Genomic DNA, 24,989 nt, shown 5'->3' on the forward strand with positions numbered 1-24,989 from the left:
CGCTTCTTCAGGAGCTGATAAACATGTTAAACATGTTTATCAGCTCCTGAAGAATCGTCATCTAGTAGACGCGAAACATGTAGAGCACCAAAACATATGTAATTTCTGACTGTATGGTTGATATCCTCTACTTTATATTTATATAAATATGTATTTTGTTTTTTCCTCTTTGGAAATTTTGAGTGGACTGTACTACCTTTGATAGGATATCTTTTAGGTCATAAATGTGTATGTATAAGGAGGAACAATATTTCTCTGTGTTTATATAAAAAATTTTCTTTTTTTCTGTTTTTTTATCTTATTTTATTGGCTGTTTATATTTTTTTATTTTTAATAAATAGAGATAAACTCTCTTGATTATACTAGTTGTGTTTACAACTTCTTTTATGCCTAAAAAGTCCAATTGAACCTACACATTTTTTCTTTTTGAGGTCTTTTATGTGTAAGGCTCTTTCATTCATATTTATTTTTTTCTCCCCAACTTTTTCCCCATTTCCTATTAATGTCTATATTTACTAAGGGATTTAGAATTTATCACTATCTGGATGATATCCTCTTACTATCGAACAACCCAAAGAACAAGCTGAGCTAGCTGTACACCCCGTAACAAATATGGAAAAAAGTATGAATTCCCTGTGTTTTTTTTTTTTTAGCAGCAATGAGGATGCAAATGGTTCATAAAAATTCAATGGTTTTATTAGTCAAAACACTAATCATACAATGTACAAGTACGCACAAGAATTTAAAATGCCATGCTTTATGCTTTGCACTATCTCCCTCCTTTGTATTTATGATAATAAATTTGCCATTTTTTGCAATTAACATTGTAGACCCTAATTATGCTAATCATTACTTCCATGTGCCTTTGCTCCCCTAACAGTAGGCACTCTTGCTGCTGTGGGTGGGCCTCCTAATACTGTCAGCTCTTGTAAGCCGGTGGGTCCTCTGGTTGGTCCCCCTACTCCCACCTAGGTGGGTAGGTGTGGTGTGGACATAAATACAGCGATTCCTGGAATTACCCTCAGGGCTTTTAAGAATAAAGACTCTGGGTTATGTGGAAAGGACTCTTCTGGTAAAAAAAAGGGTAAATATTATTGGCTAATGTATAAGAATACATAACATTGATATAGCTTAATACTAAATAATTGTCATCTTGATATACCTGCAGAAATGCGGAAATAAGAAATTCCCCCGAAGAAGGCCGTAAATCTATCCAAGGCTGAAATGCATTAGGGTATTAAGTATACCAGATGGTCATAAGAATCATTAATTATAGATATTTATTTGAACACTGTCTTATCCATTCAAAATGAATGTATGAATCACATTTGTACCCTTACTTTAGTAGGATTTTCTGTCTGTTGTACGCCAGAGCTCATATTTTAAATTCTTGTGCGTACTGTACATTGTATGATTAGTGTTTTAAATAATAAAACCAATTCATTTTTACAAATCATTTGCATCCTCATTGCTGCTAAATAAAACCCCACGGGGAATTCATCCTTTTTTCCACAACAAATAATTTACCTAGGGGCAATGTTCAATATAGATCTGGGCACAGTCTCTTTACTTCAACCGAAGATGGAGGGCATCATTCAAAAACTGTTAAAGACTATACAGAAGTCCCATTTATCAGCTTCACAATGTCTGAGCCTTTTAGGCACAATGTCCTCATGTATTCCTCTGGTCCAGCCAAATTTCCCATTTATAGCAGACCCCACAGGTGGACCTCTTTGCTACCCAGGAGAATACCAAGCTCAGGAGATTCTTCTCTCGTCTTCCACACCCACAAACACAGGGAGTAGACGCGTTATCATGTCCCTGGAACTTCAAGACGGCTTACGCCTTTCTTCCTCGACCACTCATCTCAAAATTTCTCCTCGGGCTCCTAAGGGAACCAGTCCAAATACTAGCAGTGTTCCCTTATTGGCTGAAGAGACCTTAGTTCCCCCTAACCATGCACCTCAGTCTGAATCCTCCTATCAGAATTCCCCCTTTCCCACAGTTGTTGACCCAGAGCAGGCTGATCCATCCAGACCCACGAAAACTGGAATCTTCGAATATGGAAGTTGAAAGGAGGAGGTTCGAGTTGTTGGGGTGTTCCCAAGAAGTCATATCCACCCTGCTGAAAGCCTGAAAGCCAACAACCAACGCAATATATGCAAAGATTTGGGACAAGTTCTGAGCCTACGCCACAGGAAAGGGGTTTGATCCAGTCTCCCCTGCCACTGCCGATGTTTTGAGTTTTCTCAAACTGGTCTCAATTTGGGACTCAGACAGAGCTCCCTTAACCACTTGCCGACTGCCGCACGCCGATGTACGTCGGCAGAATGGCACGGGCAGGCATAAGGGCTTACATGTACGTCCTTGCCTGCCCGCCGGTCGGGGGCCCGATCGGGCCCCCGCCCGGTGCCTGCGGCGGTCGGTATTCGTTCGGGAGCGATCCCGGACGAGGGGACGGCCATTCATTCATGGCCACCCCCTCTCGATCGCTCCCGGCGAATGAAAATGTCCGGTGACATCACTTCCTCTCCTGTAATGTAAACACAGGAGAGGAAGTGATGTATTCTCTCCTCCGTGTCGGTAGTTTTCGTTCCGGCACCGAGGAGAGAGGTTCGGTGAGTTGCACCAACACACCCCACATACAGTAGAACATGCCAGGCACACTCACACCCCCCCTTTACCCCCGATCACCCCCCAATTACCCCTGCCCCCCCAGTCACAGTGACACCAATTGCTTTTTTTTTTTTTTGCATTGGTGTCATTTGTGACTGTAGTAACTGTTAGGGCAGTTAGGGTTAGCCCCCTTTAGTTCTAATGTGCCCCCCTAACCCCCCCAATAAAGGTTTAACCCCGTGATCACCCCCCGTCGCCAGTGTCACTAAGGCTGGGTTCACATTGCAGCGGTTTATGAGAACGAATGTGATTCGCACCGCACTGCAGTGCAAATCACATCCGATCTCTGTGCGATTCGAGTTCAGCCATACAGATAGTATGGCTGAATTCGTGTCGCACCCGCCGCACCCGCCGCAAATTCGCACGGGACCCTTTTTTTGGCCCGCAGCAGAATCGGATCGCATGGGTGTTCACACCATGCGATCCGAGTTTGCAGATCGCACTGCGATATGCGAACTGATCTGGGGGTGTCATTAACATTTCACTGACACTCCCAGCAGTTCGCATAGGGCAGTGTGAACTGCCGCCGGGAGGCATGCGATGCGGGAACCCGCCGCGGATTCATGGCGTCCCCGCATCGCTCCAGTGTGAACCCAGCCTAATAAGCGATAGTTTTTCTGATCGCTGTATTAGTGTCACAGGTGACGCTTGTTAGGCAGGTAGGTATTTAGGTTCGCCGCAGCTTTTTATAGCGCCAGGGACCCCCATATACTACCGCATAAAGCCCCCTGATTGCTCCCTAGTTAACCCTTTCACCAGTGATCACCATATAACTGTTACAGGTGACGCTGGTTGGTTAGTTATTTTTTTTATAGTTTCAGGGCACCCGCCATTTATTACCTAGTCTCACTAGTGTACCCCTAAATTTAGGGGTGTCTACTTTCCAAAATGGGGTCATTGGGGGGGGGGGTTTGTGCCATCTTGGCATTTTATGGCCTTCAAAACTGTAACGCCCTTAGAAAGCCTGAAGGCGGTGCTTGGTTTTCGGGGCCCCGTACGCGGCTAGGCTCCCAAAAAGTCCCACATATGTGGTATCCCCGTACTCAGGAGAAGCAGCAGAATTTATTTTGGGGTGTCATTTCACATATGCCCATGGCATGCGTGAGCAATATATCATTTAGTGACAACTTTGTGAAAAAAAAAAAAAAAAAAAAAGTTTGTAATTTTCCCGCAACTTGTGGCAAAATATAAAATATTCCATGGACTCAACATGCCTCTCAGCAAATAGCTTGGGGTGTCTACTTTCTAAAATGGGGTCATTTGTGGGGGTTTTGTGCCATCTTGGCATTTTATGGCCTTCAAAACTGTAATAGGTAGTGAGGAGTGAAGTCAAATATTTACGCCCTTAGAAAACCTGAAGGCGGTTCTTGGGTTTCGGGGCCCCGTACGCGGCTAGGCTCCCAAAAAGTCCCACATATGTGGTATCCCCGTACTCAGGAGAAGCAGCAGAATTTATTTTGGGGTGTCATTTCACATATGCCCATAGCATGTGTGAGCAATATATCATTTAGTGACAACTTTGTGAAAAAAAAAAAATAATTAAAGTTTGTAATTTTCCCGCAACTTGTGGCAAAATATAAAATATTCCATGGACTCAAAATGCCTCTCAGCAAATAGCTTGGGGTGTCTACTTTCTAAAATGGGGTCATTTGTGGGGGTTTTGTGCCATCTTGGCATTTTATGGCCTTCAAAACTGTAATAGGTAGTGAGAAGTGAAATCAAAAATTTACGCCCTTAGAAAGCCTGAAGGCGGTGCTTGGTTTTCGGGGCCCCGTACGCGGCTAGGCTCCCAAAAAGTCCCACATATGTGGTATCCCCGTACTCAGGAGAAGCAGCAGAATTTATTTTGGGGTGTCATTTCACATATGCCCATAGCATGTGTGAGCAATATATCATTTAGTGACAACTTTGTGTAAAAAAAAAAAAAAATTTTTTTTTTGTCATTATTCAATCGCTTGAGGCAAAAAAATAAAATATTCAATGGGCTCAACATGCCACTTATCAATTTCCTTAGGGTGTCTACTTTCCAAAATGGGGTCATTTGGGGGGGTTTTGTACTGCCCTGCCATTTTAGCACCTCAAGAAATGAGATAGGCAGTCGTAAACTAAAAGCTGCGTAAATTCCAGAAAACGTACCTTAGTTTGTAGATGTGACAACTTTTGCGCAAACCAATAAATATACAATTATTGACTTTTTTTTTACCAAAGACATGTGGCTGAATACATTTTGGCCTAAATGTATGACTAAAATTGAGTTTATTGGATTTTTCTAATAACAAAAAGTAGAAAATATCATTTTTTTTCAAAATTTGCGGTCTTTTTACGTTTATATCGCAAAAAATAAAAATCGCAGAGGCAATCAAATACCATCAAAAGAAAGCTCTATTTGTGGGAAGAAAAGGACGCAAATTTTGTTTGGGTACAACATTGCATGACCGCGCAATTACCAGTTAAAGCAGCGCAGTGCCAAATTGTAAAAAGACCTCTGGTCATTTACCAGCAAAATGGTCCGGTCTGAAGGTGGTTAAAGTGCAAGTGTCGGCAATCTCTGCAGCAACTAACACAAGGTGGGCAGAAGATCCTCTAGTGGTTACATTCCTCAGAGGTGTACTGAAGATGCATCCTTCAACCAGGCGTTCCTTTCCGAAATGGGACCTTCCTCTAATACCGGAAGTCTTATCTACGCACCCATTGATGCCGGTAGAAAAAATCTCAATTTGGAATCTAACCTTAAAAGCAACTTTTCTCCTGGCTATCACATCCGGCAGGAGGATTTCGGAACTTCACTCCTTGGGCTTGGGGGATGAACATATATCCTTTTTTTCCCAGACAGGGTAGAACTTTGCCCTCTCTGAGGGTTCACACCTAAAGTCACCACACCGGCACATCTATTGGAACCATGAGCATTTTTTTTTCAGACTCAGAATCAAACTCCTGCCATGAGTTAGATGTATCCAAAGTCCTCAGGGCCTACTTGCAAGCCACAGCAAAATTTAGGAACTATGAAAGACTTTTCATCATCTCGTGGGGCAAAAATAGAGGAAGGGAAGCTTCCCCCAGAACCTTGGCATCCTGGGTTGGCAAGTTAATACAAAAAGCTTACAGGGTGAAGATCTTGGAATCTCCAGCTCAGGTGAATGCTTATTCTAGAAGAGCGTTATTAGCATCCTGGGCAGCAAGGGCGAATGGTTCTCTAGAAACAGTATGCAGGGCTGCCACTTGGTCTTCTCGACACATGTTCCTTAAACACTACCGTATTGATCCCGGGGCTCTTACAACAGTAGAGTTTGGGAGAGGAGCACTTCACTACCACTATGTCTGTGTCTAATTATTTTTTTTTTTGTTAAAACATTAAACCCACCCGTGTGAGCTAGTTACTTATCACATGTATGCTGCCATGGAGGCACCAGTAAAATGGAAAATTGTATCATACTCACCATCATTTTCCTTTCCTGGTGCCTATCCATGACAGCATAAACTCCCACCCTTGTTATTCTATATTACGGAGAATGTTGAGGAAGGGTCTATGCTTTTAATTTATGCTATTTATGCTATTCATTAGTCCTGAAGGAGGAGTCAAGGCGAGCTCTATCACATGTATGCTGCCATGGATAGGCACCAGAAAAGGAAAATTACTGTAAGTATGATACAATTTTCCATTTTCAATTTCAGGTATGTCCAATGGACTATATCACCTGCTGAATTCGTTATCAAACTGGTTCACTGAGTTCCATGGGGCTGCACGGCAAGCCAAACACTTGGCTCACAGTTGTGTAATATAAAATTGCTGGTTGTCAATTTAAAACAAAACAAAAAAAACAACAGTAGTAGCACCTCCTGAACACCTTCCAACCACTGCTATACCACCCTCTGAAAAGTGATTCACTGCAGATCACTATTCAGGAGTGGTAAGCTTACTGCCTGTCTGAAAGAGCCCTTAATGTGCTAAGTGCGGTATCAAATAGCTACATAAAACTTAGGCCGCGTACACACGCGGGGACTGTTCGCCCAACTTTGTTCGTCAAACAGTTTGAGCGGACAGTCCGCTCAAAATTAGCATGGACGGACTTGGCCACACACGACGAACGAACAGTCCGCTGAAACTTGCGCGATGACGGGAACGGCACGTACGACAGGACTAGAAATACGACGTCCTATACACTGCAATGCAACCTTCGCCGTGTAAATCCTTTCTGAGCATGCGCGGAACTTAGTTTGACGAACAAGCCTACACACGGGCGGACTGTCCGCTCAAACCAAGTTTCAGCGGACAGTTTTACGGAATTTCCGAAAAACTTTGTTCGTCAGACTGTCCGCTGAAACTGTCCGCTGAAGCCCACACACGAGCGGACTGTCCGCCGAAACACTGTTCAGCGGACAAAGTTGGGCGAACAGTCCCCGCGTGTGTACGCGGCCTAACACCTAGTACACACGATGAGAAAATTGGGCAAAAAGTACCGCTTTTTGAATCTATCGTATGATAATCTGATCGTTAGTACACAGCTTTCGAGAGCTGATCTGGACATTTCATGCGAAATTATCCGAAGGGACAAACGTGAAAATTTTTCTCATGTGATACCAGAAGGTACGATTTTTGTTTAATCAGTACAGTATTTATCTGAAAAAAATCAGAACACCAAGACCATGCTCAGAAATGAAAGAATACATTAGAATACAATACAAAACAATACATCACTTCCGAAGTTGTATTCTGTCGTATGAGAATTTTCGTTACTTTAGTAACCTCCTCATTTTCAATGTGAGACTAGCATGCAAAAAAAAAACACTCATTCATTTGATATTGTCATTGTGTGTATGAGGTTTTATTATATTTCCATGTTACTTATATTTGTTTAAAGCTGTTGCCTCAGTGTCAGAAGACAATAATTTGCATTCACTGATGGGAAAGTGAATATCCAGGATCACGTCATTGTTTGCACTTATAGCCAGACAAGCAGGAAATTCCTTCTTTTAAAGGTGTCTAATGCAGCATGCAGTATCTACAAAGAAGGGTAATTGCATACAATTTAGTGTAATTATGGATACTGAAGAAAGAAACAATTCATATTTGTTTCCATTGCTAGGAAACATCATCATAACCACCAATAAATAAAATTCAATTTCATTATTGAAAAATTTCCTTTATGGACTCGTACCTATGGTGACTTTCTAACAGCTTGTTTACTTCTCCAACAATTCAGTTGAAGCATTTTTAACAGTTCTATTTAGCGCGGGTTGGAGCGGTGCTTTCTTGTTCTGAAAGGAATGGCATACACACCGCAGAAGATTGAAACATCTTTAACCACTTCAGCTCCAAAAGGTTTTACCCCTTTTATGACCAGGCCATTTTTTTGCTATTTAGCACTGCGCGACTTTCATGCAACGCTGTACTCAAATAAAATTTATATCTATATTTTTATATCCAATAAAAAAAAATCAAATTTATTACAATGTACACTTATTAGGATTTTTTAAATAAAGACATGCAGCACAATACATTTTGGTCAAAATGTATGAAGCAATTCAATTTTTTTTTTATTGGATATAAAAAAAATATAAATTGTATTATTTATATTAAGTGTAATTATGGATACTGAAAAAAGAAACAATTCATATTTGTTTCCATTGCTAGGAAAGTTATAGTGTCTACAAACTCTGGGATATACTGTATACTGGAATTTTTTTTGTACTTGTAATGGTGATGATCAGCAACTTATAGTGGGTCTGTGAGTGTGTTGGGCAATCTGACGCTAACTGAGGCTGGGAGGGAACTGACTAACACACACTGGCATCACCAGTGACACTGGTACTGTGATCAAATGTACAAATGCAGTAATTTAGAAATTGGATGAAAGGTTTAACACTGGGAAACACTTTTTGAAAGATAAAAAAGTGCACTTTATATACAACTATACAGATCAGGCCAAAATGAGGGACAAATAAGGAGGAAAGAGGGACAGAGGGACTGTGTTACAAATCAGGGACAGTCCCTTGAAATCAGGGACAGTTGGGAGCTATGGATTTGTAGTGTGCATAGAGAAGTGCACATGACCACAACTTACATGTACTGCTCGTTCCAAACAAACAGAAGTTAAGGGGAAAAGGAGAGATTTGGGAGCTCATGGAAGATGTTACAAAGAGTCATAAAAACACTGAAAGAAATGATTTAATGAAAAAAAGGCTTTCTTTCTTTTATTTTTACCTGGGAATCTGACCACTAAGCCTGTTGTTTTTTTTTTAATAGAACAAGCTGTCCTGCGCATGTAGCAATGTAGCACACCAGTTATATGATGATGCGCACTGGGTATTTGCACTGTCCTGGCATTTTTGGGTCTCAAGATATTAGATAAACAGACAGTAAATCAGGATAGATCGATTTTCAGATATACGTATATCCGATATACGTATATTCTTGCTGACTAAATAATAAACACCAATTTGGGTTATTTTCACCAAAGAAATGTAGCAGAATACAGTTTGTCCTACATTACAACATTATAACATACATACAACATTATTTATTTGCAAAATTTTATAACAGAAACAAAGAGAATGTGTTTTTTGTTTTTCAAAAGTTTTGTCCTTTTTTCGTTTATTTACCAAAAAAATAAAATAGACCCAGTGGTGATTAAATACCACCAAAAGAAATGCTCTATCTGCGTGAGAAAAAATGCTAAAAACTTTATATGGGTACAGTGTCGCATGACTGCCAATTCCATGACTGCCAATTGCCATTCAAAGTGCGACAGTGAGGAAAGCTGAAAATTGGCCCTGGGCAGGAAGGGGGTGAGAGTGGCCAGTATTGAAGTGGTTAAAAAACTGACTTTAAAGGGGAGCATAGGTGTGTGCAAGGGGTGTGCCTCTGGCACATTCTAATCGTGCCCGGTGCCAATTCCCTCTACTGCATGGGCTTTCCCCGTGTTGGGCCCCCCACCCTACAGTGCTCCTGCCTTCCCTTCTCTCCCACCAGCTGCTGTGGGGAATGATTCAGGATGGAGAGTGAGGGAAGAGGATAGTAAATATGTCATTTACCAGCACCTTCCTTTTACAAATGAACACACTCGCTCACGGTGTTCATTCATACCTGAAGCATATAAACTGTGTTTACTATGCTTCAGTCTGTGAATGAACAGGAAGCCGCTCAGCACAAAGCACTTCCCAACCATTCGCTGTCCTGTGCTGCTGAAGCTGCAGAGAAAGGCATACGTGTTTGAGCTTTGGGCTGCACACACCTATGAAGGGGAGGAAGCAATTAACAGCAACTTTTTTTAATACATTTATTTTGCATTTGTATTTTATTTCTGGAGGTATTATTTATCTCCTCCTTGGATGGCTCTATTTTTTTCCTCAACAGACACCTCATAGCTATTGCCTTGCCAGGAGGTAGCAGTACTATAGCATGCTTAACGAGCATCTTCATCTTGAAATAACTCCCCTCCTCCCACCTCTGAGTACAGCCAACCTGGTAACATTGGCCCCTTTCACACTGGGGCGGTGCGGCCGTCGGCTTTGCCGTCGTTTTAGTGGCGGTCTGCAGCCGCTAGCGAGGTGGTTTTAACCCCCGCTAGCAGCCGAAAAAGGGTTAAAACCGCCCACAAAGTGCCGCTGCAGCGGCGCTTTGCCAGCGGTATAGCCGTGCTGTCCCATTGATTTCAATGGATAGGAGCGGTTTAGGAGTGGTCAATTCTCCGCTCCTTTCTCCGCTACAAATATGCGGCTAGCAGGACTTTTTTCACCGTTCTGCTAGCGCACCGCTCCAGTGTGAAAGCCCCTCGGGCTTTCACACTGGAGTGAAAGGGGCCGGTTTTTTCAGGCACTACACAGGCGCTACTTTTAGCACTGTAGCGCCTGAAAAGCGCCCCAGTGTGAAAGGGGCCTACAGGAAAATCCACTTTGCACTGAAAGTGCACTTGAAAGTGCAGTCGCTCTAAATCTAAGGGGTAGATCTGAAATCACAATGCACTACTGTACAGTGCACTGTGATAAATTGCAGCTCTGGGCTGCATTGAAGTGTGAATGGGACACACTGTTTACTTTATTACACAATTTTTTAAAAAATTTTGATGAAATTTAAAGCCCTCTCCCTGAAAGATTTAACACCAGCATGTCATAAAAAAATAAAAACTCAAAATCAGAATCAATGCCTTGGAAAAAAGGATCACCCCCTTATGTCAGTATTTTGTTGGACGACATTTTGCTTTAATTACAGCCTGTAGTCTGTTGGGATATGTCTCTACTAACTTTGCACATCTAGACTTTTCAATATTTGCCCATTCTTCGAACTGCTCAAGTTCAGTTACGTAAATTTGATGGTGACTGTTTGTGAACTGCAGTCTTCGAGTCATTCCACAGTTTTTCAATGGGATTTAAGTCTGGACCCTGGCTAAGCCATACAAAGATACCCAAAATTGGATCATTTATTTAACTGCTTGCTTATTTTTTTGTGCCAGCACTTATTTTTTCTTCTTTGGTGAGACTAACATTATGCACATGTGCTGAAGGGCTCTGCCTGGCCTTTGATGGCTGGTAGTAGTTTCCCTGAGCATGTGCACAAGGATGGCACAGTTAGGGAGATCCAAGACCTCCATTTTGTATGTACATGCACACAAAACTCAGCATGTGCACAGATGTGCAAGAAACACACATTAAAAAAAATGGCGGCTCCAGTGGAGTGGGCCTTGTCTATATTTTTATCGAACACGGTCCTGGAAAACAAGACTCATCAATGGTGGGTGCTGTAGTGATTAACAGTTGGATCCTGGAGGCATCAAGAAAGTGAACATATTCGCCAGCACACCATGGATCTACAATCACCATCCAAAAAGTTTTTATTGCAGAGAAATCACATCACAAAGACAAGTGCAACGTTTCGGAGTTGTGCAGGACCCCTTCGTCAGGCATGTGATAAAGTGTAACAGTGGCAAAACAGAATATATGTACATCAGCCACCAATCAATCATAGAATTTTTTTTTTTTAATTCTGCCACCCCCATCCTCTGACATGAAATCCTGCCAAAATACATTAAAAAGCTATTGGTGAAAAAGCTAAATGCTACAGGCATAAATATAACATTTCTTACTAAGGGGGATCCAGTTCGTATGGATCATATCACTATATATGCAGCAGATGGTGCACATCAGCCAGATGCGCCCGATCCAAACCCACGGTCGGACCTAGGAATCATGTCACTGCTCAGCAGAGCCAGACGGCAATCAGAGCGTGCCACGCAAGCCACAGGTGGGAGGACACCTAGCTGCAAATATAGTGACATGATCCATACGGACTGCATCCCCCTTAGTAGGGAATGTATTGTTTATGCCTGTAGCATTTAGCTTAGTCACCAATAGCTTTTTAATGTATTTTGGCTAGATTTGATATCAAAGGTTGGTAGTGGCACCATTTTTACATTTTTGCATGTTCTGATTGGTGGTTGATGTACATACAGGGCTTTTTTCAGCAGGAATGTGGGGGGAACGCAGTGCCGGCACCTCCAGCACTGACTGTGTAATGGGAAGGGGTGCCGGGGTGTGCTGCAGGGCCTATTGATGCTGGCTGCTGAGAGATCTATTCTACCTGGAGGCGATCTATTTTTGCAGAGGGGTCTATTTTTACTGTTGGGGGACCTTTCGTTGCTGGGGGTGGGTCTTATATCGCTGAGGGGTCAGTTATGGCTGGGAGAGATCTACTGTTGAGGAAGGGGACTATTGTTGCTGGTTGCTGGAGAGTCTATTGATGCTGGCTTTGAGGAGACCTGTTTTTGCTAGAGGGGGATTTTGTTTCAGGTGGCCCATTGTTAATGGGGGGATCTGTTGTTGCTAGAGGGGGCTTTACTGTTACTGGCTACAGGGGATCTATTTTACTGCTTTTCTTGTTATCATTAACAAATTCCATACAAATGAATTATCACCACAAAATTATACTTGGTTCTGTATTCTCTAAAAGGGCAATAATGGGAGGTAGGTAGAGGGTGCTCAGAGGTGGGTAGTGGTGGAGAAAAGGGGTGACTCAGAAATGGAGAGTTCCTGTAGCTATTTTCTGAGAAAAAAAAGCCCTGTGTACATATATTCTGTTTTGCCACTGGTACACTTCATCACATGCCCAACGAAGGGGTCGTGCGCGACTCCGTAACATTGCACTTGTCTTTGTGATGTGATCTCTCTGCGGTAAAAACCTTTGGACGGAGATTGTAGATCCATGGTGTGCTGGCAAATGTATACACTTTGTAGTGGAGTGCGGACTGAAGTTCCTCTTTATTTTCTAGGTATCGACTCAGCTGCCGTACATAGAATCATAAAGAGTGACAAAGAGCTGTGGACATGTGAGGAAATATGTGGACATGTTGCATTTTCTGCACAAGCAATTCTACCCAGGTGCCACTTGTGTTGCTGTGTAAATAGGACATATAGTAAACAGCTGCTTTCTGAAACCGCGCCGAGTGAATACAGAAAACCGCGATTCTTCACATTGTTCAATCAAGACCGATGTGTGAAATGTCTAACTGCAGCTACGTTACACACTAAACAGGAAAGAAAATGTCTTGATTTTAGTAACTGAAGCTCTACTAAGGAGGCCAGAAACATGTAACAATAAGGATTTAAAAATATAATTTTTAAATATATACTGTAAAGCGTGTGTGGACACAATGCAAACAACAAGCTAAGTTAAAGTTGGACTTCCCCGTACCTGAGCCTATCAGTGATTTTAACGTTATGCTTTAGTTCCTTGTACTGGAAATGAATTGTTGGGAAATTCAGGCGTGATGGTGACGCTTCCAGTTCACAGGGTTCACATCCTCGTCTCAGGTGACTGCGGCCTGCTCCTCCCCTGAACACCACCAGTCAAAATTTTCCACTTCATATCAACAACAGAACATTTCTTTACCAGAAAATAAATTCCTGACAACAGATGACAGCTTCATTGTAGCTAAAATAACTAAAATATTTTATTTCATTTCCGGCTAAAAAAAAAAAAAATATGTTGATCTGATTACCTCTAGGGGAGAAAACATTAGCAAACCAGCATATACAATCTTAATTTTTGAATAACACTAATGCAAATATTGTACAGAAGCTGTCAGTGCTGCTTGTCATGTTGGGCCCCAGAGCGGTATATGTGTTTTTACCACATACCGCAGTGTGAAAGCTGCCTAAAGAGGGATTGGCCAGGTAGGGTACATATTGAACATAGTTATATTGATCCGAGCTGAATCTAATGAAAGTAACTGTAAATACAGTGCATTGAAAAAGTATTCATACCCCTTGAAATTTTCCACATTTTGTCTCGTTACAACCGAAAACGTAAATGTATTTTATTAGGATTTATGTGATAGACCAACACAAAGTGGCACATAATTGTAAAGTGGAATAAAAATGATAAATGGTTTTCAAATAGTTTTACAAATAAATACGTGAAAAGTGTGGTGTGCATTTGTATTCAGCCCCCCTGGGTCAATACTTTGTAGAACAACCTTTCGCTGCAATTACAGTTGCAAGTCATTTTGGGTATGTCTCTACCAGCTTTGCACATCTACAGAATGACATTTTTGCACATTTATCAAAAAGTTCAAGCTATGTCAGATGTCAGATTGGATGGAGAGCGTCTGTGAACAGCAATTTTCAAGTCTTGCCACAGATTCTTAATTGGATTTAGGTCTGGACTTTGACTGGGCCGTTCTAACACATGAATATGCTTTGATCTAAACCATTCCATTGTAGCTCTGGCTGTATGTTTAGGGTCGTTGTCCTGCTGGAAGGTGAACCTCCGCCCCAGTCTTATTTTTTTTGCAGACTCCAATGCCGCGTACACGAGACCGGACTTTTCAACAGCAAAGGTCAGACGGATTTGTTCCGTCAGACAATTCGATCGTGTGTGGGCTCCATCGGACGTTTGCTGTCCAAAAATCTGACGGACTTTAGAAATAGAACGTGTTTCAAATTTTTTGGCCGGAACTCCGCCGGACCTAGTTCCTATCGAGAAATCCGTTTGTGTGTATGCTAGTCCAACGGACAAAAACTGGCGCTAGGGCAGCTATTGGCTACTGGCTATGAACTTCCTTATTCTAGTCCGGTCGTACGTCATTATGTTCGAATCCATCAGACTTTGGTGTGATTGTGTGTGTCCAAGTCTGTTCATTTGGAAAGTCCACCAGAAAACACTGGAGGCACAGTGGTGTAGTGGTTAGCACTAGGGATGGCCGAACGGTTTGCCCGGTGGTCGTTTCACGGCGAACTATTGCCGCTGTTCGCCCGGCGGACTTCCGTGTTTACTGTGTAAAAGAACTTTGGCCTATGATGACATATCCATCATGGGGTATAGGACAGCCAATTGAGACATTACAGCACATGGACACTTGGACATTCCCCCTAACTTATAAATAGACCCGATTCGGCGGCCATTTTACATTCTTTCGTATGTCACTATAGGGAGAGGTTGCTGTGTGGAGCAGGGAGAGACTGCAGTGACCCAAATCGCTAGCTATTAGGTCCACAAAAGTTATTTTAAGGACTGGTATGGTATAGGTGTTAGGTGTAGTTCAGGATATAGGTTTGAGGCACTGCTGTGCTAGTGATTGTTGCAGCAGCTTGTCTTTTGTCAGTGTAGAGAGAGGGACAGGACGCTGTGTGCAGCAGGGACAGTCAGTTTAATCATTAGCTGTTACTATTAGGTCCACAAAAGTCCTTTTCAGGACTGGTATGGTAAAGTAGTACAGGATATAGTTTTGAGTGCTATTCAAGTTATTGTTCCAGCAGCCTGTGTTTTGTCAGTTTAAATAGAGACATGCAGGAAGCTGTGTGTGGCAGTGAGGGACAGTCAGTTTAATCAGTAGCTGTTACTATTAGGTCCACAAAGGTTCTTTTCAGGACTGGTATGGTAATAGGCTTGTACACGTATAATATTCTTTCTTCCAAATCTAGAAAGAATATTATACTTGACTGCTGCCCTTCTGCTGCAGTAGTCCTTTATGAGTACAGGGACTGAGGTACAGTCTGCTAATCACAACCTACTAGTTCCTAGTTTACTACAGCACATAGGGTTGAGTGAGGTACAGTCTGCTATTCCTTAAGGACTGGTATAGGTCCACAATATATAGGGTTGAGGTGCACTACTGCTGCCCTATACTGCAGCAGTCCTTTATCAGTATAGGGACTGAGGTACAGTCTGCTAATCATTCACAACCTACTAGTTCCACAAAGGTCCTTCTAAGGACTGGTAAGGTATAGTGTACTACAGTACATAGGGTTTGAGTGAGGTACAGTCTGCTATTCCTTAAGGACTGGTATAGGTCCACAATATATAGGGTTGAGGTGCACTACTGCTGACTGCTGCCCTATACTGCAGCAGTCCTTTATCAGTATAGGGACTGAGGTACAGTCTGCTAATCATTCACAACCTACTAGTTCCACAAAGGTCCTTATGAGGACTGGTAAGGTATAGTGTACTACAGTACATAGGGTTGAGTGAGGTACAGTCTGCTATTCCTTAAGGACTGGTATAGGTCCACAATATATAGGGTTGAGGTGCACTACTGCTGACTGCTGCCCTATTCTGCAGCAGTAGTCCTTTATCAGTATAGGGACTGAGGTACAGTCTGCTAATCAAAACCTACTAGTTCCACAAAGGTCCTTCTAAGGACTGGTAAGGTATAGTGTACTACAGTACATAGGGTTGAGTGAGGTACATTCTGCTATTCCTTAAGGACTGGTATAGGTCCACAATATATAGGGTTGAGGTGCACTACTGCTGACTGCTGCCCTATTCTGCAGCAGTAGTCCTTTATCAGTATAGGGACTGAGGTACAGTCTGCTACTCACAACCGACTAGTTCCACAAAGGTCCTTATAAGGACTAGTAAGGTATAGTGTACTACAGTACATAGGGTTAAGTGAGGTACAGTCTGCTATTCCTTAAGGACTGGTATAGGTCCACAATATATAGGGTTGAGGTGCACTACTGCTGCCCTATTCTGCAGCAGTCCTTTATCAGTATAGGGACTGAGAGTTTTGTCACAGGGTCATTTAAAAAATGACAGGCAGAGGAAGAGGCAGGCCCTTCCGCAGGGGTGGCAGGGGTAGGGCAGGAGCAACAGGCTTGAGCCAAAGTGCGAAGTTGCAGAAGGTGCGAACAATTACTTTAAAGGACGCACCAGACTTGGTTGAGTGTCTCACTCACGACAGTACCCAGATCAGCCCAAGGAGGAGGTTGGTCCCCGGTGTTGCTGCCTACTCCGAGATCTCTACTCTACTTAAGAAGGCACATGAGCTGCCATCACCGAGCCCAGTGGGAGCAACGGAACACACAAAGCCACACTCCAGGCTCTTACCGTCCAGCCTCGTCTTCTACTTCTCCTTCTCCTCACAATTGTCCTCCACTCCACCTTCCATCACGCCAAGCTCACGTTTTTCTGCAAAAAGGCAGGCTTCCGTGGGCCTAATGTTCGAGAGTAAAAAAATGATGACGCCGGATAACCCTCTTGCCCAACGGTTGACGGCTGGCTTGTCAGAACTCATAGCCCGCCAACTACTGCCATATAAACTGGTGGACTCGGAGGCCTTTCGCAAATTTGTGGCCATTGGAACACCACAATGGAAGGTCCCAGGAAGGAAGTATTTCTCAGAGAAGGGCATCCCAGAGCTATATGGCCATGTTCAGCGGCAAGTGAATGTATCTCTGGCACACAGTGTCGGTGCCAAGATACATCTGACCACAGACACGTGGTCTAGCAAACACGGGCAGGGAAGGTATATCACTTTTACTGCCCACTGGGTGAACCCTCTGACGGCCGTCAAGCATGTAACCCGTGGCACCCGTGTAGATTTGGTTTTACCGCCACGGATTGCATGCAGGCCTGGCTCTTCTTCTCCTCCTCCTCCTACTCCATCCTCCTCCTCGGCTGACTCCTCCTTTTCCGCTGCTAGCGTCTCTTCCGCTGCGCCGCCCAAGCTCCCCAGAACCTATTCGACATGCCAGGTGAGACGTTGCCATGCCGTGCTGCGTCTGTTGTGCCTGGAAGCCAAGAGCCACACTGGCCCGGCACTCCTTTCAGCTTTGCGTTCACAGGCAGATCAGTGGCTAAAACCGCTCAATTTGACAGTTGGTAAAGTGGTGTGTGACAACGGTGCCAATCTGCTTAGCGCATTAAAACAGGGCAAAATTACACACGTGCCATGCATGGCACACGTCTTAAACTTGGTCGTGCAGCGATTCTTTGTCATACCCTGGGGTCCAGGACATCTTGCGGCAGGCAAGGAAAATCTCGGCCCATTTCAGAAGATCTTACACGGCCATGGCTCGCCTTGCTGACATTCAGCGGCGACACAATCTGCCGGTCAGACGTCTTATTTGCGATTGCCCGACACGATGGAACTCAACCTTCTATATGCTTGATAGGCTGCTCCAGCAGAAACGTGCAGTTAACATCTACCTGTATGAACTCTGCGGCAGAACAGGTTCTGGGGAGCTGGGTTTTTTTTCACCACGCCAGTGGCTGCTCATGCGCGACACATGCAGACTTCTGCGGCCATTTGAGGAGATCACCAAACTGGTCAGTCGCAGCCATGGCGCCATCAGTGACATGGTACCTTATGCCTTCTTTATGGAGCGTGCATTGCGTGGTGTCATTGATTAAGCTGTGGAGGAGCAGGAGCGGGAAGATGAGGAAGTCACAATGCTGGATGAATTCCCAGGGGGGGCTACTCTATCTGAGACAAGTCAACAACAGGAGTCTGAAGAGGAGTCAGAGGAGGATGGTGCCGGGGCGGATGAGGAGGAGCAAGAAGAGCATGCTTTAAACCTTTCTGGGATCCATGTTGTTGTGCGTGGATGGGGAGAGGAGAATGAAGAGGACGACATTATCCTGGATGATGAGCAGGAGCCAGGCCACCACACCGATGTCAATGCTCTCTATCACGGTGCTGGTGTCAGATCACTCTATCACGGTGCAGGTGTCATTGCTGTATGTCACGCTGCTGATGTCAGTGCTGTATATCACGGTGCTGGTGTCAGTGCTGTATATCACGGGAACAGTGATTTGACTATCAAACGGAGGACAATAATAATTATGGATGTAAGTGAGACTTTTATTGATTGTATAAAATAAATGCACTTTTTACTGATTTGGCGCTCTTCTATATATTATTTTATTGGTATCCTATTCATGAGATGACTTCACTCTAAAGAAGCAGCTGCCGCAGGTGATTGTGCACATACATCCCCTATCCTCTAAGGACAGCAAGCAACCTTTCTGGATTTTCAGCAAATTCCAAGTACTGTTTTCTCAGATAACTTTTTAAAAAAACATCTTGCTTTGATAAAAATTGTTTTGAATTTATTTTAATGAACAATACAGACTGAACTGAAAAGGACACACCAGTATCTTTTAAAGCACTAGTATCTTGTGCTGTTTTTTTGTCCCCTTCTGTCTGAGCAGATCGCAGGGCCCTTAGGATAGAGAGGCTGCATCCGTGTCTGCTCTACATATGCAGAGTGGACACAGACCTGCCATCCGCCCATTGTGGCCAGCGACCGGTTACCAAGACATTAAAGTGGCCCTTGCTCCTCAAAAGGTTGGGCACCACTGGTTTAGGTGGACATCCATGTCTTGGTAGGTTTGCAGTTGTGCCATACTCTTTCCATTTTCGGATGGTGATATTTTTCATAACCTAAACGTCTTCACAATTTATCCCTGACCTGTCCGGTCAGGCCTTCATGATGCTGTTTTTTTTCACTAAGGTTCTCTAACAAATTTTTGAGTCTTCACAGAACAGCTGTATTTATACTGAGATTAAATTACACACAGATAGACTCTATTTACTAATTAGGTGACTTCGGAAGGCAATTGGTTCCACTGATTTTATTTAAGGGTATCAGAGTAAAGGGGCTGAATATAAATGCATGCCACACTATTCAGATATTTGTATAAAAATTTGGAAAACCATCTATCATTTTCCTTCCATTTCATTATGTGCCACTTTGTGTTGGCCTATCACATAAAATTCCAATAAAATACATTTACGTTTTTGGTTGTAACATGAAAAAAATTGGAAAATTTCAGGGTCTATTAATACTTTTTCAAGGCACTCTATATACCATATCATTTATTAGTAAAGGCCATTTTGAACAATTTCATGCTCTCAACTTTGTGGAAACGGTTTGGGGATGGCCCCTTTCTGTTCCAACATGACTGCACACCAGTGCACAAAGCAAGGTCCATAAAGACATGGATGAGCGAGTTTGGGGGTGGAGGAACTTGACTGGCCTGCACAGAGTCCTGACCTTAACCTGATAGATTACCTTTGGGACGAACTCCTAAACCTTGTGAACAGCCTTCCCAGAAGAGTTGAAGCTGTTATACTGCAAAGGGTGGGCCAACTCAATATTTAACCCTACAGACTAAGACTGGGATGTAATGAAAGTTCATGTGCGTGTAAAGGCAGGTGTCCCAATCCTTTTGGTAATATCGCGTACACTTACAATGTTATGCGCCTTGCCTGACACAAAGGATTGCACGCTTGTTTCTATAGAAAACACTTGCTCCAGCTACGAGTGGGGCATGCTAGTGTGGGATGACGTCACTTAACCAGTTGCCGACCGCCGCACGCCGATGTACGTCGGTAGAATGGCACGGGCAGGCATAAGGACATACATGTACGTCCCTTGCCTCCCGCGGGTCGGGGGCCCGATCGGGCCCCCGCCCGGTGCCTGCGGCGGTCGGTTTTCGTCCGGGAGCGATCCGGGACGAGGGGGCGCCCATTCATTCATGGCCACCCCCTCGCGATCGCTCCCGACGAATAGAAATCCCCGGTGACATCACTTCCTCTCCTGTAATGTAAACACAGGAGAGGAAGTGATGTATTCTCTCCTCCGTGTCGGTATTTTTCGTTCCGACACGGAGGAGAGCGGATCGGTGAGTTGCACCAACACTCTACACACACAGTAGAACATGCCAGGCACACTCACACCCCCCCTTTACCCCCCGATCACCCCCCCAATTACCCCTGCCCCCCAGTCACAGTGACACCAATGTCATTTTTTTTTTTTTTTGCATTGGTGTCATTTGTGACTGTAATAACTGTTAGGGCAGTTAGAGTTAGCCCCCTTTAGTTCTAATGTACCCCCCTAACCCCCCCAATAAAGGTTTAACCCCGTGATCACCCCCCGTCGCCAGTGTCACTAAGGCTGGGTTCACATTGCAGCGGTTTATGAGAACGAATGTGATTCGCACCGCACTGCAGTGCAAATCACATCCGATCTCTGTGCGATTCGAGTTCAGCCATTCGCCGCACCCGCCACACCCGCCGCACCCGCCGCAAATTCGCACGGGACCCTTTTTTTGGCCCGCAGCAGAATCGGATCGCATGGGTGTTCACACCATGCGATCCGAGTTTGCAGATCGCACTGCGATATGCGAACTGATCTGGGGGTGTCAGTAACATTTCACTGACACTCCCAGCAGTTCGCATAGGGCAGTGTGAACTGCCGCCGGGAGGCATGCGATGCGGGAACCCGCTGCGGATTTGCGGCGTTTCCGCATCGCTCCAGTGTGAACCCAGCCTAATAAGCGATCATTTTTCTGATCGCCGTATTAGTGTCACAGGTGACGCTAGTTAGGCAGGTAGGTATTTAGGTTCGCCGCAGCTTTTTATAGCGCCAGGGACCCCCATATACTACCGCATAAAGCCCCCTGATTGCCCCCTAGTTAACCCTTTCACCAGTGATCACCATATAACTGTTACAGGTGACGCTGGTTGGTTAGTTATTTTTTTATAGTTTCAGGGCACCCGCCATTTATTACCTAATAAAGGTTTAACCCCCTGATCACCCGGCGGGTGTCATTTGTGACTAATAACTGTTAGGGCAGTTAGGGTTAGCCCCCTTTAGTTCTAAGGTACCCCCCTAACCCCCCCAATAAAGGTTTAACCCCGTGATCACCCCCCGTCGCCAGTGTCACTAAGGCTGGGTTCACATTGCAGCGGTTTATGAGAACGGATGTGATTCGCACCGCACTGCAGTGCAAATCACATCCGATCTCTGTGCGATTCGAGTTCAGCCATTCGCCGCACCCGCCGCAAATTCGCACGGGACCCTTTTTTTGGCCCGCAGCAGAATCGGATCGCATGGGTGTTCACACCATGCGATCCGAGTTTGCAGATCGCACTGCGATATGCGAACTGATCTGGGGGTGTCAGTAACATTTCACTGACACTCCCAGCAGTTCGCATAGGGCAGTGTGAACTGCCGCCGGGAGGCATGCGATGCGGGAACCCGCCGCGCATTCGTGGCGTTCCCGCATCGCTCCAGTGTGAACCCAGCCTAATAAGCGATCGTTTTTCTGATCGCTGTATTAGTGTCACAGGTGACGCTAGTTAGGCAGGTAGGTATTTAGGTTCGCTGCAGCTTTTTATAGCGCCAGGGACCCCCATATACTACCGCATAAAGCCCCCTAATTGCCCCCTAGTTAACCCTTTCACCAGTGATCACCATATAACTGTTACAGGTGACGCTGGTTGGTTAGTTATTTTTTTATAGTTTCAGGGCACCCGCCATTTATTACCTAGTCTCACTAGTGTACCCCTAAATTTAGGGGTGTCTACTTTCCAAAATGGGGTCATTTGGGGGGGGTTTGTGCCATCTTGGCATTTTATGGCCTTCAAAACTGTAACGCCCTTAGAAAGCCTGAAGGCGGTGCTTGGTTTTCGGGGCCCCGTACGCGGCTAGGCTCCCAAAAAGTCCCACATATGTGGTATCCCCGTACTCAGGAGAAGCAGCAGAATTTATTTTGGGGTGTCATTTCACATATGCCCATGGCATGCGTGAGCAATATATCATTTAGTGACAACTTTGTGAAAAAAAAAAAAAAAAAAAAAAGTTTGTAATTTTCCCGCAACTTGTGGCAAAATATAAAATATTCCATGGACTCAACATGCCTCTCAGCAAATAGCTTGGGGTGTCTACTTTCTAAAATGGGGTCATTTGTGGGGGTTTTGTGCCATCTTGGCATTTTATGGCCTTCAAAACTGTAATAGGTAGTGAGAAGTGAACTCAAAAATTTACGCCCTTAGAAAGCCTGAAGGCGGTGCTTGGTTTTCGGGGCCCCGTACGCGGCTAGGCTCCCAAAAAGTCCCACATATGTGGTATCCCCGTACTCAGGAGAAGCAGCAGAATTTATTTTGGGGTGTCATTTCACATATGCCCATGGCATGCATGAGCAATATATCATTTAGTGACAACTTTGTTAAAAAAAAAAAAAAAAAAAAAAAGTTCGTAATTTTCCCGCAACTTGTGGCAAAATATAAAATATTCCATGAACTCAACATGCCTCTCAGCAAATAGCTTGGGGTGTCTACTTTCTAAAATGGGGTCATTTGTGGGGGTTTTGTGCCATCTTGGCATTTTATGGCCTTCAAAACTGTAATAGGTAGTGAGAAGTGAACTCAAAAATTTACGCCCTTAGAAAGCCTGAAGGTGGTGCTTGGTTTTCGGGGCCCCGTACGCGGCTAAGCTCCCAAAAAGTCCCACATATGTGGTATCCCCATACTCAGGAGAAGCAGCAGAATTTATTTTGGGGTGTCATTTCACATACGCCCATAGCATGTGTGAGCAATATATCATTTAGTGACAACTTTGTGTAAAAAAAAAAAAAAAATTTTTTTTTGTCATTATTCAATCGCTTGAGGCAAAAAAATAAAATATTCAATGGGCTCAACATGCCTCTTATCAATTTCCTTAGGGGGTCTACTTTCCAAAATGGGGTCATTTGGGGGGGGTTTGTACTGCCCTGCCATTTTAGCACCTCAAGAAATGAGATAGGCAGTCGTAAACTAAAAGCTGCGTAAATTCCAGAAAACGTACCTTAGTTTGTAGATGTGACAACTTTTGCGCAAACCAATAAATATACAATTATTGACTTTTTTTTTACCAAAGACATGTGGCTGAATACATTTTGGCCTAAATGTATGACTAAAATTGAGTTTATTGGATTTTTCTAATAACAAAAAGTAGAAAATATCATTTTTTTTCAAAATTTGCGGTCTTTTTACGTTTATATCGCAAAAAATAAAAATCGCAGAGGCAATCAAATACCATCAAAAGAAAGCTCTATTTGTGGGAAGAAAAGGACGCAAATTTTGTTTGGGTACAACATTGCATGACCGCGCAATTACCAGTTAAAGCAGCGCAGTGCCAAAGTGTAAAAAGACCTCTGGTCATTTACCAGCAAAATGGTCCGGTCTGAAAGTGGTTAATGGCTCCACCATTGAGAGGAAGCCATATGGTGGAGCCATTGAGTGACGTCATCCAGCACTGACATGCCCCCCGCTCGCAGCCCGAGGTTGCGGCTGGAGCAGGCATTTGAGATATATATGAGCATGCAATCCTTTGTGTTGGGCAAGGCACATAACATTGTAAGTGTATTTTTACTGTTTCCATAATAAGCTATTGATGTTTTTATGCGATGTGGCACCTTCCTCTCTTTCTTTTATGGTGAATACTGGTGAACCGGAGGTGGATTTGAGAGGATGAAATGAGAAAAGATATTCCAGCGCATTTGAATGCAGATCAGGCACAATCACATTGGATAAAAACTGTATTGTCTATGCTGTTCAGTTTTTTTCAACAGCATTTTTTTGGTTGAATGTCCGGTTTCCTATAAGGTGGAGGACACTGGGTGCTTAACTTTCCTGCACTCGCAAGATTTACAACATAAAGCATATATGCACTTTTGTGGTGTTTGATACAAACATTTTGGGGCAATAACATTAATTTTGAGACACCACACTTTATGATTTTTGACTGATGAACTTAATTTGGACTTTTAAATTAATTCATCAATTGTGTAAGAAAATACTTACGAGATGGAAGTGTGGGGGACTCATCGTCAAAGACCAACAGGCCTGAGGACTGTTTAGTTTTGTTTCAGATGTTGATGTGAAAAGAATGTTATTTGAAGAAGTTGTTTGTTAAAGCGGTCCTCCACCCTGAAGTGGAAGTTCCACTCATCTGATCCCTCCCCCCCTCTGGCGCCACAATCGGCACCTTTCAGGGGGGAGGGGGGTGCAGTTACCTGGATAATCCAGGTATCTGCACCCACTTCCAGGACAAGACCGCCGCAGACCGCCACAGATGCCCCCCCCCCGTTGTGTTCTGAGAAACACACAGTTCCCAGGACACAGCGGGGACCAGCAGAGACGCGCAACGCGACTCGCGCATGCGCAGTAGGGAACCGGGCAGTGAAGCCGCAATGCTTCACTTCCCGATTCCTTGACAGAGGATGGCGGCGGGGGCAGCAGAGAGACGAGCGATTGCTTGCCATCTACCGC

At 44.0% G+C, this 24,989-nt stretch overlaps 1 protein-coding gene across 1 annotated transcript in view; it reads right to left on the minus strand.

Annotated features, from left to right (window-relative positions):
* Positions 1-7,495: 7,495 nt before the first annotated feature.
* GANC (glucosidase alpha, neutral C) overlaps positions 7,496-24,989 on the minus strand; it is a 203,343-nt gene continuing 185,849 nt past the window's right edge. The window contains exon 24 of the mRNA XM_077464837.1: positions 7,496-7,676. Coding sequence (XP_077320963.1) covers positions 7,648-7,676 — 29 coding nt within the window. The 3' untranslated portion in view covers positions 7,496-7,647. The remainder of the gene's footprint in view (positions 7,677-24,989) is intronic.

This window comes from Lithobates pipiens, unplaced genomic scaffold (assembly GCF_037356315.1).
Source record: "Lithobates pipiens isolate NorthernLeopardFrog02 unplaced genomic scaffold, aLitPip1_a1.2 Scaffold_30, whole genome shotgun sequence".
In the NCBI taxonomy this organism is placed as follows: domain Eukaryota; kingdom Metazoa; phylum Chordata; class Amphibia; order Anura; family Ranidae; genus Lithobates; species Lithobates pipiens.